General features: G+C 26.7%; 1 protein-coding gene across 1 annotated transcript; it reads right to left on the reverse strand.

Moving 5' to 3' along the window:
- Nucleotides 1-5,180: 5,180 nt before the first annotated feature.
- Nucleotides 5,181-13,246, reverse strand: LOC107918327 (mechanosensitive ion channel protein 10). Its single transcript, XM_016847859.2, has 5 exons — nt 11,824-13,246; nt 6,774-6,897; nt 6,028-6,321; nt 5,755-5,957; nt 5,181-5,674 (listed from the first exon to the last, which is right to left on the reverse strand). The coding sequence occupies exons 1-5, from the start codon at nt 13,068-13,070 to the stop codon at nt 5,392-5,394; spliced, it is 2,151 nt and encodes a 716-aa protein (XP_016703348.2). The 5' UTR covers nt 13,071-13,246; the 3' UTR covers nt 5,181-5,391.
- Nucleotides 13,247-15,241: the final 1,995 nt, after the last annotated feature.

The following is a 15,241-nucleotide window of genomic DNA, read 5'->3' on the forward strand; positions in this document are numbered from 1 at the left end:
TTGTCCCATTAGGTTTTCCTGGTAAAGGTTTTTTAATGAGACAACTTGTTATAGAAGATTATGTATTCTTTTTCCTTCATTAGGTTTTTATCCCATAGAGTTTTTCCTAATAAGGTTTTAACGATGCACATTATTTACCAATGGACATCCAAGGAGGAATGTTATGAATATCTTTTTAAGTGGATGTCCATCATGATCAAGATAAAGTTTTGATATACTTTAAATTCTAATAATTATTAGACTTAGATCTTTACTTCTTTTATACTTCTTATGCCTATAAATAGAGACTCTGATGAAACATTGTAATCATCCCTTTTTATCAATAAAGTACATTTTCTATTGCTTTCTTTATTCTTTATTCTCTCCATCTCTCTTTATTTTATAACTTTTTTAAAATTATTTTTGGAAAGTTTTTTTTAGTTAAACAAACACAATAAATGTTATCATAAAGCTTTATGAGATTTTTTTAATATTAAACAAAAAAATATTTTTTAACAAGTAATATAAAAATTTGAGTTGAAAATTTATTTTGACAACATTATTGTAAATAATAATTTGAAATACTAGGTTCCTATAAAACAAAATATTACTTGAGCAATTACATACCATTCATATATATATTAATTATATTACAAGACCTTTAAATTATTAATGTGTTTACACAGTAAAAATTTGACATGTGATCAAGGAGAGAAAGTAAACAATTTTTAAGGGGAAAATTCCAACTAGAGTCCCTCCATCTTTTTATATAAATTTTAATGGTGTTTTAAAGTTATAATTTTATAATATGTCCTTCCAATTCGCTTATATTTAATAATTCAACTTACAATTTTACATAATAAGTCATTGTAAATTTTAAAACCGTTTAAAAAAGTCTTTTCAAATATATCTTTTACAAATTAAATACACTATTAAAATTGAAATAAATATTAAAAAATATCAACAATATTGCAATAAATTATTTAGTGATCACGATATGTAAATTTAACTAACAATCTAAATTCACTAATTAATAATTAAATTTAAGTTAGAAATGATATATAAAATTAAATTTCACACAATCTACTGTTATAACATTTATCATTTAAAAATAATTTCAAATTATTATTTATTTAAATTTAATCTAATATTAAATATCATGCTTTTAAATTAAATTTATATCTTATTATGTTTTAATTTTATTAATGAAATGTTATAAAAATTGTAAAAAAAATTAAAATAATTTCAAATAAACTAGTTGTAATATAAATATAGATTCTCAGCTATTTAATTGATTGTAAAAATGCATCAATTGTTTTTGCAAAGAGAGTGAATCTCTAATAGTGTTAGGGTTACCAAGAAAAAAAAATTAAAAAAAGGTCTAGCAGCCACTTGTTGAATTCTCTCTGAAAAGTTCAAAGAGTTTTTGCTGTTTGTACTTTGACTGGGTGGACTGCGTAGAAGCTGAGATGTTTTTGGTTGCGGCTTGGAATCGACTTCGCGAAAGAAATCAGATCCTAAAGGTGTATCTTCAACTCTTTTTCAACCCAATTCGTTCCTCGTACATGTATCCATGGTTGATGGTAGCTAGAATAATTTTTCCGCTGTGCCACAGGGCGTATCGATGTTCCAACATTAATATGATGTATTTATGTGTTTAAATTTCGTTTTACTCACAATTTAATCTAATTTTTTTTTTATTTTAATATCGTATATATTATTTATGTTATTATTACTAATTAGCTTCAAATCTGATGTGATTCTGAGCGCCAAGGTTGAATTAAATCTAGTTAAAGTGAAACAAGTTGATAATGGGTTGAATTTCCAAGAGCCACATCTTCTTATGATGATCAAAACAAGGATTGATCCTTTTGTGATTTTCAATTGGGTCAACAATGAAAGGTCGAACAAAGTGGGTCAAAAGGAGTTTAAAGGGCCTTTGTGTGGACGTAAGGAACAAGTCCAAAATAATCAAGTTCTAATTGGGCCAAGATCAAGTCAAATTTTGATCCAAGAGATTGGAAGATTTCTTTTTATGGGTTTTAATTAATCAAGGACTTTATAGTTTATTTTAGTTTATGATATCATCTTTAAATTAATGTTTTGCATTATTAATCCACGTCTTTTAATTATGACATGCGTTATGTGTTCTGCATTTAATAAAGTTATGCATTATGTAACTCTCATGTTAGTTAAGATTATATCATAAATTATGTCATGCATTATGTAATTCCCATGTTAGTTAAAGTTTGCATCTTTAAATTAAGTCATGCATTAAGTAACTCATTTGTTCATTTACTTCGCATCTTATAACCATACATTTAAGCATCTTAGTTAATAAATATGTTTGAGTTAGTTTATATATATGTGTTATTTAATTTGGCTATTATTTTAATGCATAAGTTAAAGTGTGTTTATTTTCATTTTCATTTAAGTGTTTTAAGTTGAATAAGAATGTGAATAGTTTTTAAGTGTTTAGCAAGCATTCATTCTTGATTAGATGACTCTTCAAAAGATCAAGGGAAGACTATTCAAATACTGATCGGTTTTGGTGCACTTAAAGGCCAATTCATGGCACCAATTAAAGGGAAGAAATACAAAGAATGAAGGTATTCAATTATGGTAGAAGAAAGGACTACAAACAACAACTTAAAAGCATTAATCTTCATAAAGATGGTGACCTTTAAGCTATCCATGGACTAATGAAAAGGCATGCCCTTTCATCTACTCAAATACAAGTGAAGAGACATGCCTTTTGGGCTAACCATCAAAGAGTTAAATCGGAATTAATGATCTAATTTAAGCTAGTTAAATAAGGTCAGTTGAGGCCTATAAATTTCATTCTAAGTCATTCATGTAAAAAAAAAAACTTTTGCTTGAAATTAAATCATATTTTGTGAGAATATTTCTATCTTGGTTCTTCATTGAACTATTTGAACTTATCAAACTTTCTTCAAAGTTTGTGGCGTTCAAATTTTGTCTTATCACTCCGTTTACCATCCCGGGGTGTGGCGGCTTCAATACACCAAGATTTGAGTATAAGGTCAAGTTTAAGCGGGTTGTAGTTTCAATATAGCTACGGTTCCTTAAAGAATTCAAGCGCTTCGAATTAAGGTTTCCACCTTTTGAATCATTTCAAGATGATTCTTCAATCAAGTTGTTTAATTTCCGAACCCGCAAAGCTCTAGAAATCACATCAAAATCATATGCTTCATTATTTATTATATATCATTTTTAAACACATCCATGTTTTCTAAATACGTCGTTTCCACACTTTATTAGCACTCAAACAAAGCTTTATCTTAAAATATTTTGTACATTTTAATTTTATTATGCATACTTTATTACCTCCATACAATGTTATTAATTGAGTTTATGTCACAAGTTAACTCGATATCGACTCAAGATTGATTACTACACCATGATAAATAATTTAGTGAATTTAATATTCTGAATGTGATATATGAATGTGTTTAAATTTCATTTTACTCACCATCTATAGTTAATATTTTTAATATGATATGTTTACGTGTTTAAATTTTTTTAACTCACAATTTAATCTAATTTTTTCATTTAAATATCGTACATATTATATATGTTTTTATTAATTAGTTTCAAATATACATTTCATTATTTATTATATGTTATTTTTAATGTACCCTGAGAATATAAACATACCCTAAATTCTAAATATGTAATTTCTACATATATGCACATGAAAGAATTTTTAGTATAAATCAAAATTTTAATTTTTTAATAATGGCGACAAGACTTTTTAACTTGAGTTGAATTGAACAAGACTCCCTTTGGATCTTAAACTACTTGTGCAATGGAATCATATGACATTTTGGTTTTGAATTCTCCCCAATCTCACCACAACACCATTGGGAAGGTGTTTGGCAAAATCTCAGTGGAGCAAACGCACTTCACTGCTACCCGTTTTCAACTATAGCTCAAAGGGTTTGGTTTATTGACAGAACTTCCCATGGAGACTATAATTTTTATTTGGGTAAACTAAATTTAAGGTTATTAAATTATTAATAAGTTTATATTTTAGTAATTTAATTTTAATAAGTTATAAAATAATCATTAAATTATTTTAAGGCATTGAATTATTTGAATTTTTTTATTTAAGTTATTGGTTGTTAAGTTTTTTTTAAAGTCTAGCTTGTGAGTTCTAAGTGACGATTTGACAATCGGTATAATGAATCAATACCCATTGACAAGTAGAATAGCATACATTAGATCTAAACCAATCTAGCAGTCATTATTAGATTGGAGAAAAAACTTGTTTGGATTCTGGTTTGAATATTTATGATGTTCAAAGCTACTTTATGAAAAAGAAACGAACTGCAGAAGAGAACGAGAAGAAAAGTTTTCAATTGTAGCTGGCAGTGCAAATAGAGAATGTCATACAATAACGATTTTAATAATTTAGTAACTTAATTGAAAACTTTCAAATAGTTCAAGGACCATTTTATAACCTTTTGAAATTGAGTGATCAAAATGTAAGCTTACTAATAATTTAATGACCAGGGGCGTAGCTAGGGGCTTTTGGCAGGGGGGAATGGAAAATCTTCCATTTAGGTCCTTTAAAATTTTTAAAATTTTAAATTAGTAAAGGTAAAATTGCACTTTGTTCTCCTAAAATGAGAAAAAATGATTTAATCTTTTAAAAATGATAAAGATATAGGTTATTAAAAACGATGAAATTGCATTTTTACTACGTAAAAATTACAATTTAATTTTGACCCCCTTAAAACAAATATCTGGCTTCGCCCCTGTTAGTGACCTTGGGTGTAGTTTATCATTTTCATTTTTATCCCTTCTAATTTTATTTATTATCTTTGTTATATTATTTTAATATAAATACAATTTTAATTATTAAATTATTATTTAATATGAAACAGTTTTAATATATTTTATTAAATAATATAAATATAATTGAAATAGTTAATTTATTTTTAATATAAATATGAATTTAAATTTTTTTAATTATTGTTCAACATTAATATAATTTTAAAGTTATTGTACAATATAAATATGATTTTAATATTTTTTTTATTATATATAGAGACACTCATTAATGTTTTTTTAAAATTTATTTTCACCTTACCACCGTCATTATTTTTAAATTTAAATAAGTATTCCATTATTAATTTTAATGTTGCTACTACCATATCTAACCCTTACAACTACAATAACTAAATTCATTATCTTTATTATCTTATTGAAACCAATATTACCCCATCAAAATGTACAAACTAAAATAATTAATTTCAAAGTGTTACCCGGTCTAAAGACACCGAACTTTTAGGTCCAATACAAGCGTAGGAAATAGGTTTTCCTTTGTTTTGTTTTTTTTTTTTTTTTTGCTGTTGAAGAAATGGATATATATATTTATATATTTGATTACGTGGGGATTCTGGCATTGGCATTGGGCATGACGTTGTTAAGCTGGTTGGTGATGAGATGAACCTCCTGAGGCAGAAGATGGTACTTAATACCAAGAGCCTCGAAGATCTTTTTCAATTCAAACACCAGCTCTGATCTTCGACTGCTTTTTTCGCCATAGTTTTGGTGGTTTATTGTGTGCTGAACGCAAAGAACGAGCTTCATCTTGTCCATATTCTCAATCTCCTTGAATATCAACGTGTGCTTTGGACTCCAATGTTTTGGCTTGCTCTCAATATACCTGCAATTTCCCTCTCACTTCATCTTTCTAATTTACATCTTGTTTTAATTATTCATGTTTCGGTGAAGTAGAGTACTTACAATTGTATAGCTTTCTTGAGAGCATTGATATCTTCAACAGGAGTAGAGACATCAATGGTGAAATCAACAGTATCTCCCATGTCGGGGCTTCTTCTGAAGTTGCTAATAGGCTTTGTAAGAAGAACAGAGTTTGGATAATATATCTTCTCCATGTCATATCTTAAGAACACTGTGGTCAATATGTTCATTTCTTCCACAATCATCTGCGGTTTGCAATCAATCAATATCTTAAATATTGCCTTTCGTTTGTAAAGAAATAAACCATCCCTTTACCTGAACTCCATCGATGACACAACGATCACCCACGTCAAAAGGGTGCATAACGAAGACGAAAATGATGGATTCAAAGATGGTTTTGCAGGTGTTTTGGAACATGAATCCCACAATAAGCAACTGAGATGTAACAACGAAGACGACCTTAATGGTGGCAACCCCCATTACTAGAAGGGAAACTACGATTATAATCACAACAACTATTGCGCTTGCTAATCTGTGCAGCTGTTGGACTGCTGTTTTGGTATCGTTCAAGGAATGAGCCAAGGCTTTGCGCTCAACATATGCATGTACCTGAATTCCAACGTACTAGTCATCACTACAATTAATCATTTAAAAAAATACCCACTAAAAATTCAAAATTAAGTGATTTTACTTTGTTTTATTTAAAAATCCTAATATAATCATTAAAATCATAAATATTATCTGTCAAAATTTATCAATTTTACATGCTGATTAGACTATCATTGTGTGACATGACTTATAACTAAGATTAAATTGACAAATTTTAGTAAAAATTACTAATAATAATAATTAGACTATAATTTTTAATTTCAAATTTGAAATTTGAAATTTCAAACTTTTAAACTATCTACTATAAAAGTAATTTTAACTTTAAAACTTTTAATTAAACAGTGAAATTGATGTACATACATAGTCTACATGAAAATGCAATATAAATCACTAGAAAATATGAGATGTAATTTTAAACTATTTAAAAATAAAGCCTCATAATTGAATCTTACCACCCAATTTCTAAAGGAAGATTTGGAGATCTTTCCAGTCTCAAGGGCTCCTTCGAAGAGAGGAAATATAGTATGAACTTCTTCACTATTCAAGAACTTCAATAGCTCTTCCTCTTCTATATACCTTTATATGTATATATTAAAGAGAATCAAAATAAAAATTTAAGTTAGAGTTGATAATTATTAAGGAGAATGCAGGAAAATGATTAAGTTGAAAGAGGGGCGAAGCCATAACAATTTTTTAAGGGGAGCCAAATGAAATTTTAATTTTTTATAGTCTATACTTTTATAATTTTTAAAGGATTAAAATAAAGTTGATAGAAAATGAATCTTAAAATCAAATATTATTTCTCTTCTTTTGTGTGTTTTTGCGATAATCTTTTCTCCTTTTTCTTTAAGGTTTAATTTATTATTTTGATATTTCAAAAAAATTATTATTTTGATTACATCTTTATATTTGAAATAATATAATAACTTGTTGAATTTAATTTAACTTAAACTAAAAGTTTTATTTAAATCCTGCATGATCTATATTGATATAAATTTATTTGAATTAATGAAAAGCTAAACTCGTGTAATCTATGAGATTATATGTTCAACCCAATTGTTCAATTAACACAAAGTTATATATTAAATGTGTACTTTTTTTTAGAAATAAAGATAAAAATTTGATAATAAAATGTACTCCATTTTTATGAGCAAGAATCAAATTTTCAACCACATAATTAAAAAAACAAGATAAATAGTCATTAAACTACACCTCATAATTTATGATAAATAATTAATAAAAATATGTATTTAACTTAATGCTAATATTTAATATATGGATAATAGATTAAAACTTCAATACTTATAATTTAAATAAATTGAGGAAATTTCCTTTCCTATGCTTTGTTGATGGAAAGAGACAAAGTATGTAGCCACTGGTTCTTTAAAACAGAAAGACATAACTATTTATTTGCCTTATAAAAAAAATTATTTTAATATTTTATTTAATTTTTAATTGTATTATTTATTAAATCATCTTTAAATAGATTAAAAGAATTAATTTTGCTAGTGTGACATCCATGTTAGCAAGTAATTAATTTTTTAAAAATTTTAAAATATTGTTTATAGTTTTTTTTTATTTAAAAAAATATTGTTTAAAAATCATCTTTTAACAATTCATGTGGATATCACATCAGCAAAGATATTCCATCTATTTAAAGTGATTTGACAAATCGTACAAGTCTAAATATTAAAAAAGATAGAAAAATTTATCTATTTTAAATTGATTTGATAAATAACACAAGTTTAAAAATTAAAAGAGACGGAAAAATTAAATAAAAAGTTAAAATAATTTTTAAAAAAAATTAAAAGCTAAAATAATTTGTAATGCCAAAGACAAAAAAAAAACATAAAAACATGCAGTGAATGGTCGAGTATCACATATAGTATATAGCCGTACAGTTCCTAAGGACAAATGTGATTTTAGGACCCTTTTTTTGGGTTCTCCGATGCGTCAGTCTCAATCAACACTGTCTATACACTTTCACATTGTTTGTAAAAACTAACCTTACCTTTGCTTTTCTTATAAAAATATTTATTCATTTCTATTTACCTTTTGAAATTAGTAACCTTACATTTGGAAAATACCTTATCTATATAATTTCCCGTCTTTTCCCAAACAAAGTTTATTAAAATTTATTAGATACCAAAAACAAAATCATTTATCTTACTAATTTAATATACATATTATAGTAATTTGAAGTTATTAATCTAATATGTATATACAATAGCAATTTAGAGTTACAAATTATGAAATATAATCCAATATATTATAGTTGAATTCCCGCACCATAAACTATTAATACTTGGCAGGTTACCATGTTATAGAAAACATAATTTTATCCTTAAATTATACCCTTCTAATTTTACTCTTAAATTGATGATAAAACATATATTTATTTCTAATAAGTAAAAACATTTCAACTTGACTAATAATAAAATTTATCACGGTCAACTAACTAAATTTAGGAAACAAATCTTTAAAATCATATAACGATAATTAAGATGATTTGAATCATTAGTACTCAATAAATTAATTCTAAAAATATTAATAGCATATCACGTGAATTACTGGTATATATTAAAATATTAATGACAAAAAGATACATTTTTAATAAATAATTATTTAGGAGTTTTCTCATATTTTTATTCTTAATAAATATTACTACTTAGATTTTTCAACCTTAACCATTTTACAAATTTTTTTTATAACAACTCTAGCAATTTTTTAATTCCTAGGTTTGAATTCTTCCTTTATTTATGCTTAAATTAGTGATACTATTTTAATTGCTAACAATTTTTTCAAATTAGTTTACAAATATTCTTTAAATATTAGTGCTGAATTTTTGGCCCATAACATTTGTTTTTAAAGTAATATCTTTTTAATGTATATTTAATTTAACTATTCTCATAAATTAGTAACAGTTAATTATTTAAATATAATAAACTTAAATACGAGTAAAAATTGTATAAAACTGTGATTTTACGTCATTTTATCTCTTCCTAAAGAATGTCAAATTAGATTCTTTCGCCTGATTTTTTTATTTTTCTTAGTTAAATTAAATTTTTTTCAGGAGAAAAAAATAAAAATCAAGACAAAAAATATGATTAGTCATTCTCTTATTAGAAATGGATAAGGATGACATGGAATCACAATTTTCTACAATCTCTTCTTCTTAAATATTTTTAATGGATATAATTATTATCATTATTTTATACATAACACAACTAATATAAAAAAATTCATTATATAATACTTTACTGCATATTTTTTTATATTTATTAAATATTTTCAATTAAAAGATGACAATGATAATAATAGTTTTTAAAATTTTTTCTTATGCTTAATTAATGAATAGTTTATATACCATAAATGTTTCTACACATAATTCTTTATCAAATATGCACAATAATAAAAAAATATAATATAAGTATATCATATATGAAAAATAATTAAAAATAATAATATAAGTATATCAAACTCGATTATATTTTTCTCAAAGAATTATATACACCTCAATATGTTTTTAAATCTCATAAAAAAGAAAAATAAAATTAATTTTTCTGGATAAGTTTTGACGAGTTTGATATTTCATTAAAATTTAAATCTCTCACACCAAAAAAGATTTTTTAATTTTTAAAAATTCATCTTTATATACTTTCGTAAAAACAATATCAGGAATTTATTTTTCGATTGCATATTGAATTGAAAATTGTTTATGTTTGAAATTTTATTTTTTTTCATAAATAGATTGTTTGAGTTTATTTTGAAAATAAATACATATGTATTTTTTTATTTTTTAAAAACTTTCAAAATACTAATATAAATTAATAGAAGCTATACTCTTTTATAATTTAAGTGCTTCAATGGATGTTAAAGAAGACTGTTACTTTCTCACTAAAGAAAATCAAAGGATGACATGGTGATAACTTTTTTATAGGTTTTAAGTATTTTAAAAGATGAAAGTTAAAAGATTGTATTCAATTTCCAAGAAGATGAAAAATATGACCTTATTTTTTAATTTTCAACAACACAAAAATACATGTTTTTTTTCAAATACAAGATACAAAATAAGAAATGACTTTATTTTTAAAATAAATCGGTTGACTTTATGATTTTCTAGTAACTTAAACCTGGAGATTCAAGTTTAATCGATGTCGTGTAATTACTGGTTTTAGAAAAAAATATTGACGGTTAAATATAAAAAGCAAAAAGCTACTAAGGAAAAAAAAGTTTTTTTTTTCAAATGTACTGCAAAAATGGAAAGTAAGGAAAGAAAATTAAACCACTCAACATTTTATACTTTTTTTATGACTACTTTTGAAATTTAAATTTACCCAATTAGCCCTCAAATTTACTTATTCTTTCGATTATTTGAAATTGTAACAATAAAATTACATTACACATAATAAGTTTATATTGAAGTTTTCTAATTTGACAATTTTTTTAAAATTTACATGGGAATTATTTATAATAGCCAATTTTAATATTGCATTAGTATTTTAATTGTATTTCCACAAAAAAATAGAAATTAATATGGAACATATTTGGTGCACCGCCAGTAAAATATTAAAAAAAAAGAAAGAGAGAATGGATGTAGGAATTGATTAAAGTCGTATTTAAATTGTTTAGGGATGATTTTAAGTTGAATGATATTATAAGTCAATAAACACTAACTTAATTAAAAATGATTAAATTATATTATTATAAAAGCGGTGTATTTTTATATTTTTACCTATAGTAAAAAAATATCCTAGGATTTTTGTTGTCAACCAAACCTTGGAAAGAAAAGAAAATCCCAAGTGGAGTTCAATGATGAGTGTACATTTTCCACTATAAATATAAATATTCCCCACTTTCTGTGCACAAGATTTAATTGCTGTGAAAGTGCATATCACAGCTAATATAATGGGTTGCCTTCCTATTTTTTTAATAAATTCTTGAATATTCTAAAAAGAAAAAGATTGATTAAGACAGAAGGAATTAGTGTCTCAAATAAATAAAAGGTGACAGAGTGACAGTCCTGTTCTGATATATCAAACGGAATGAGTGCGCAGTGGGGTTGGACTATATATATTCTATGACTTGATGATGACTGGAATTCTAGCATGTTTCAAAGTAGAGATGGAATTGGGAGCATATCATGTTGCATACATGCTAAATTATGGGCCTGCAATTAGCAGCCTTTTTGCTTTTAGAAAATGAAACAGAAAAAAATGGATGCTTATTCTTTTTTTATATAAAAATATGATCTTTTTCCAAATGTTGAAATTTTGTAATTAATTTTACAGAGCTGATGCATTAGATAGTGCTTTCTAGCTCATTAATATTTTTTAAAACAATTATGGATAATATGCGATGGTATTCAATGTATCTATAAATCCTTGGCGTTTTATTTTCATGGTTCAACTTAAATCTAAGAAATGAGATTATAAAATGATTCATAAGATTCCGATGGGCAATCAGGAATTAAGCAATAACAGGGTTAAAAGGGAAACTTACTTGGCCCCTGGCTTGGCCACATTCTTGAAGATCCTCTGAGCACATGTCCGAGCCTCCCACTCGCTGTTAATTTCCGATTTCCCCGCCCCAAAATCATCGACCGTCCTGGATATCGTGGACAATCCCGACGACTTAACGTAGTTGACCAGCCTCTTGACGCTCCATGCATTAGCTCTCCCTTCCAAGCTAAGCTTCTTCAGCTTCTCCATGTCAATCCTTCTCGACCCTTTCTTCGACAACGTTCTGGCCACGCCGCGGCCGCTGCCTTCCGGCCTCAGCCTGGCAGGCATGGTTTTAGCATGCTTCAGTCCTCGTTTTTTAGGCTCTTCGTCTAAGGGAGGCCCCGAAAGTGCATCCAGGATATAGTGATGGAAAACGCTCTCTTTCATGCGATCAAAGAAGGTGGCTACGTGAAAGGATGAAGCTAATACCTTCACCAAAACGATTTTCAGTAGCCAAATGGTGGCGCCGGTTAGAACAGCAATCAGGCCAAGAAATGTTTTTTTAACAACGATGTTTTGTTTGTGAATATCAGGGAACATGATCATCCAACATATAAGAACTAACCCTAACCAAGCACAGTTTTGAAAGCTCTTCCTTAATCCATAAACGAAATATAGAACCTTTTCACGAAGCATGAAATTCCGTTCTATAAGGAAAACCATGAACCCAACAACCCAAGCCGAAACCAAGCGTCCGCAAAACAAAACCATGATCATAAGACACCATTTCCATAACTCTAAACCCCAACAAAGTTTGTGTTGGAGCGATTGTAGAGTTAAAGAACATATCAAACAAATCATGATAATGATAAAGAGAACGAACTCAATTAAAGCTCTTCTGTTGATCTTTCTTTTTCTTCTTCTTCTTCTGTACTCGGCTTCCTTACTATCTCCTACATTACCATCTTCTTCTTCGTCGTCGAACCAGTCGTCATCGGAGTCGGTGGAGGAGGTTTCGTGGTGAGGGTATAAGGGTTGGTTTTCATCGGATTCGGGGATGGGTTTGGGAGTTAGAGGGAAGGTTGTTTCGGCAAAACGGGCTCTGGGTTTGGAGAAGTTGAGACGGCGAAGAGTTTTGGTTTTTGCGGGGGTTTGTTGTTGTGAGAGTGGAAGGGTAATGTTGTTACTATCTGCCTGAGCCTGTGCCTGAGGAGATGATTCTTTGTGTTTGGAGTTTGGTTCATCCATGAAGAGGACTACTTGATCTGAATTGGGCTTCTGTTTATTTTGGTTTTGAGCCTCCATTAAAGCTCTCCCTCAGTCTTTCTAGCTTTGTAGAAGAAGAAAAGGAAAGAGAGGAAGAGTTCATAGACAAAAATGGCTTCAATATTTTCTTCAAATACTGGGAGAAAGAGTCGAAAGTAGAAACTTATGCTGGACGGAGTGTACGTGTGAATTTAGACTTACACATACAGCACCAGATAATAACTATAATATAAAAAATAACATGCATATATGTAAGTTGGGAATAACTTAGCATCAGTAAAATTTTACCACCCATCAAAATTTTAAATACATATTATACATTCTTCTATATTCAACTAAATCTCCAATTTTAATTTATTTTAAAATATAAATAATTAAAATTTAAAAAAAAATAAAACCTTTAAAATTTACATAATTCTTTTTACCGAAAATTCAATGCAATAAAATTTTTGCTTACTAATTCTTTTTTTAAAAATTAGTTGCATAACTTATGAAAAAAATATTAAAAATTGTAAAACAAGAAAATATATTTGTTTATAATTTAAAAATTAATTATTTCAAATAATTTAATTTAATTAAAATTAAGTTGAAGAAGATAGTAGATATATATGAGTGTGTAATAATACTTTGTTATCTTTAAAATTTGACAATATGATATTATTTTATTGGTGCCTAAAAACTATACTTTTTAGAATCGTACTAATATAATTTATTCCCATGTAAATTTATCTTAAATGGATTAATTTTTACCAACATTTGAATTTTTAACAAGATTTAATTAGAGAAGTTATTGACGTTTTTGTCTGACACTTAATGACATGAGTTCAAATCTTATTTTTTTTATATATTATAATATGAATTATCAATGCTAGAAACTCTATCACATGTGTATGCGTACAGAAACCACGTATTTAGAATACAAATTTATGTTTAAAAATAACATAGAATAAATAATGAAATGTATGGTTTAAAAATAATTAATAATAACAAGTGAATTATGTAGAATGTTAAAATAAAAAAATAGGTTATATTGTAAATAAAATGAAATTTAAACATATGAATACATTTGATTAAGAATACTACATGAATATAATTATTTACCATGGTATTGTCATCAATCCTAAGTTAGTGTCAAGTTAATTTGTGACGCCATCTCAAACAATAATATTATTAATATTAGAAATTTTATCATATGCGTATGTGTGGAAACTATGTATAAAAATATCAAAATGAAACTTTAGTTGAGTGGTAAATTAAATGTTTTGCTAATACATTTGATGTGGGTTCAAATTCAACCACATCTAATTTTTTTATTTTTTAAAAATAAAAAAAACTAAATACCCTCGAATAATATAACTTTTTAAAATATGGAATAATATTTTCGTAATTTTCTTAACTGAGTTGATGCCTAGTTAACTCGTGATACAACTTAATCAATGACTTAAACAATAGTTTAGATAAACAATAAATGGATGTAATAAAATGTGCATAATAGTATTAAAATAAAATTTTAGTTGAGTTTTAATTTAAAAATTTTACTAATATAATTGGTGTGGGTTTACATGCATGATTTTATTTTTTAAATAAAATTTTGGAATAATAAAACATGAAAGTATGGCTAAATTACGGAATAAAGCCCTTTTTTTCACAATTACGGAAATAGGCTAATTTTTTTAAAATGACGAAAATGGGCCGATTTTGTTAAAACACGTTCAGCTGGTGTTATTTTCAAAGGAAAATTAGAAAAACCTTTCCAATTAGAAGTGTTTTTCCCCTCTGAACAGTAAAGCGCTTCCATCTCAACGCGCTAAGCAAAAACGCATCCAGGTCAGTGCGTTTTCCCTTTCCCCTAATGTTCACTTCCAACGACTATTTTAAATAGTCATGACCCCACAATGGTAAAAAAAAACTATAAACCCTCCACCTACTAATTTCTCACATTTCTATCTTAAATCTCTCAAATTTCTCAATCAACTCTCAAAAATCTCTCAAATTCTCAATTTATTTACTAAAATTCTATTTCTATCCAAATTCTAATTTTTATTATATTTTTATTAATATTTTCAAGAAATATTTTTTATTAAATTTTTTTCGTGTTTTATATAATTTAGCAATGGTCGAGTCTCTAATCCGTCTTGATAACAAGAGCATTTCGTCAATCAATTGCAAATGGTAAGAATAAATTTTAATCTTGTTTAATTTTTTTATTC

The sequence above is a fragment of the Gossypium hirsutum genome, chromosome D13 (assembly GCF_007990345.1).
Source record: "Gossypium hirsutum isolate 1008001.06 chromosome D13, Gossypium_hirsutum_v2.1, whole genome shotgun sequence".
NCBI classification, from domain to species: Eukaryota; Viridiplantae; Streptophyta; class Magnoliopsida; order Malvales; family Malvaceae; genus Gossypium; species Gossypium hirsutum.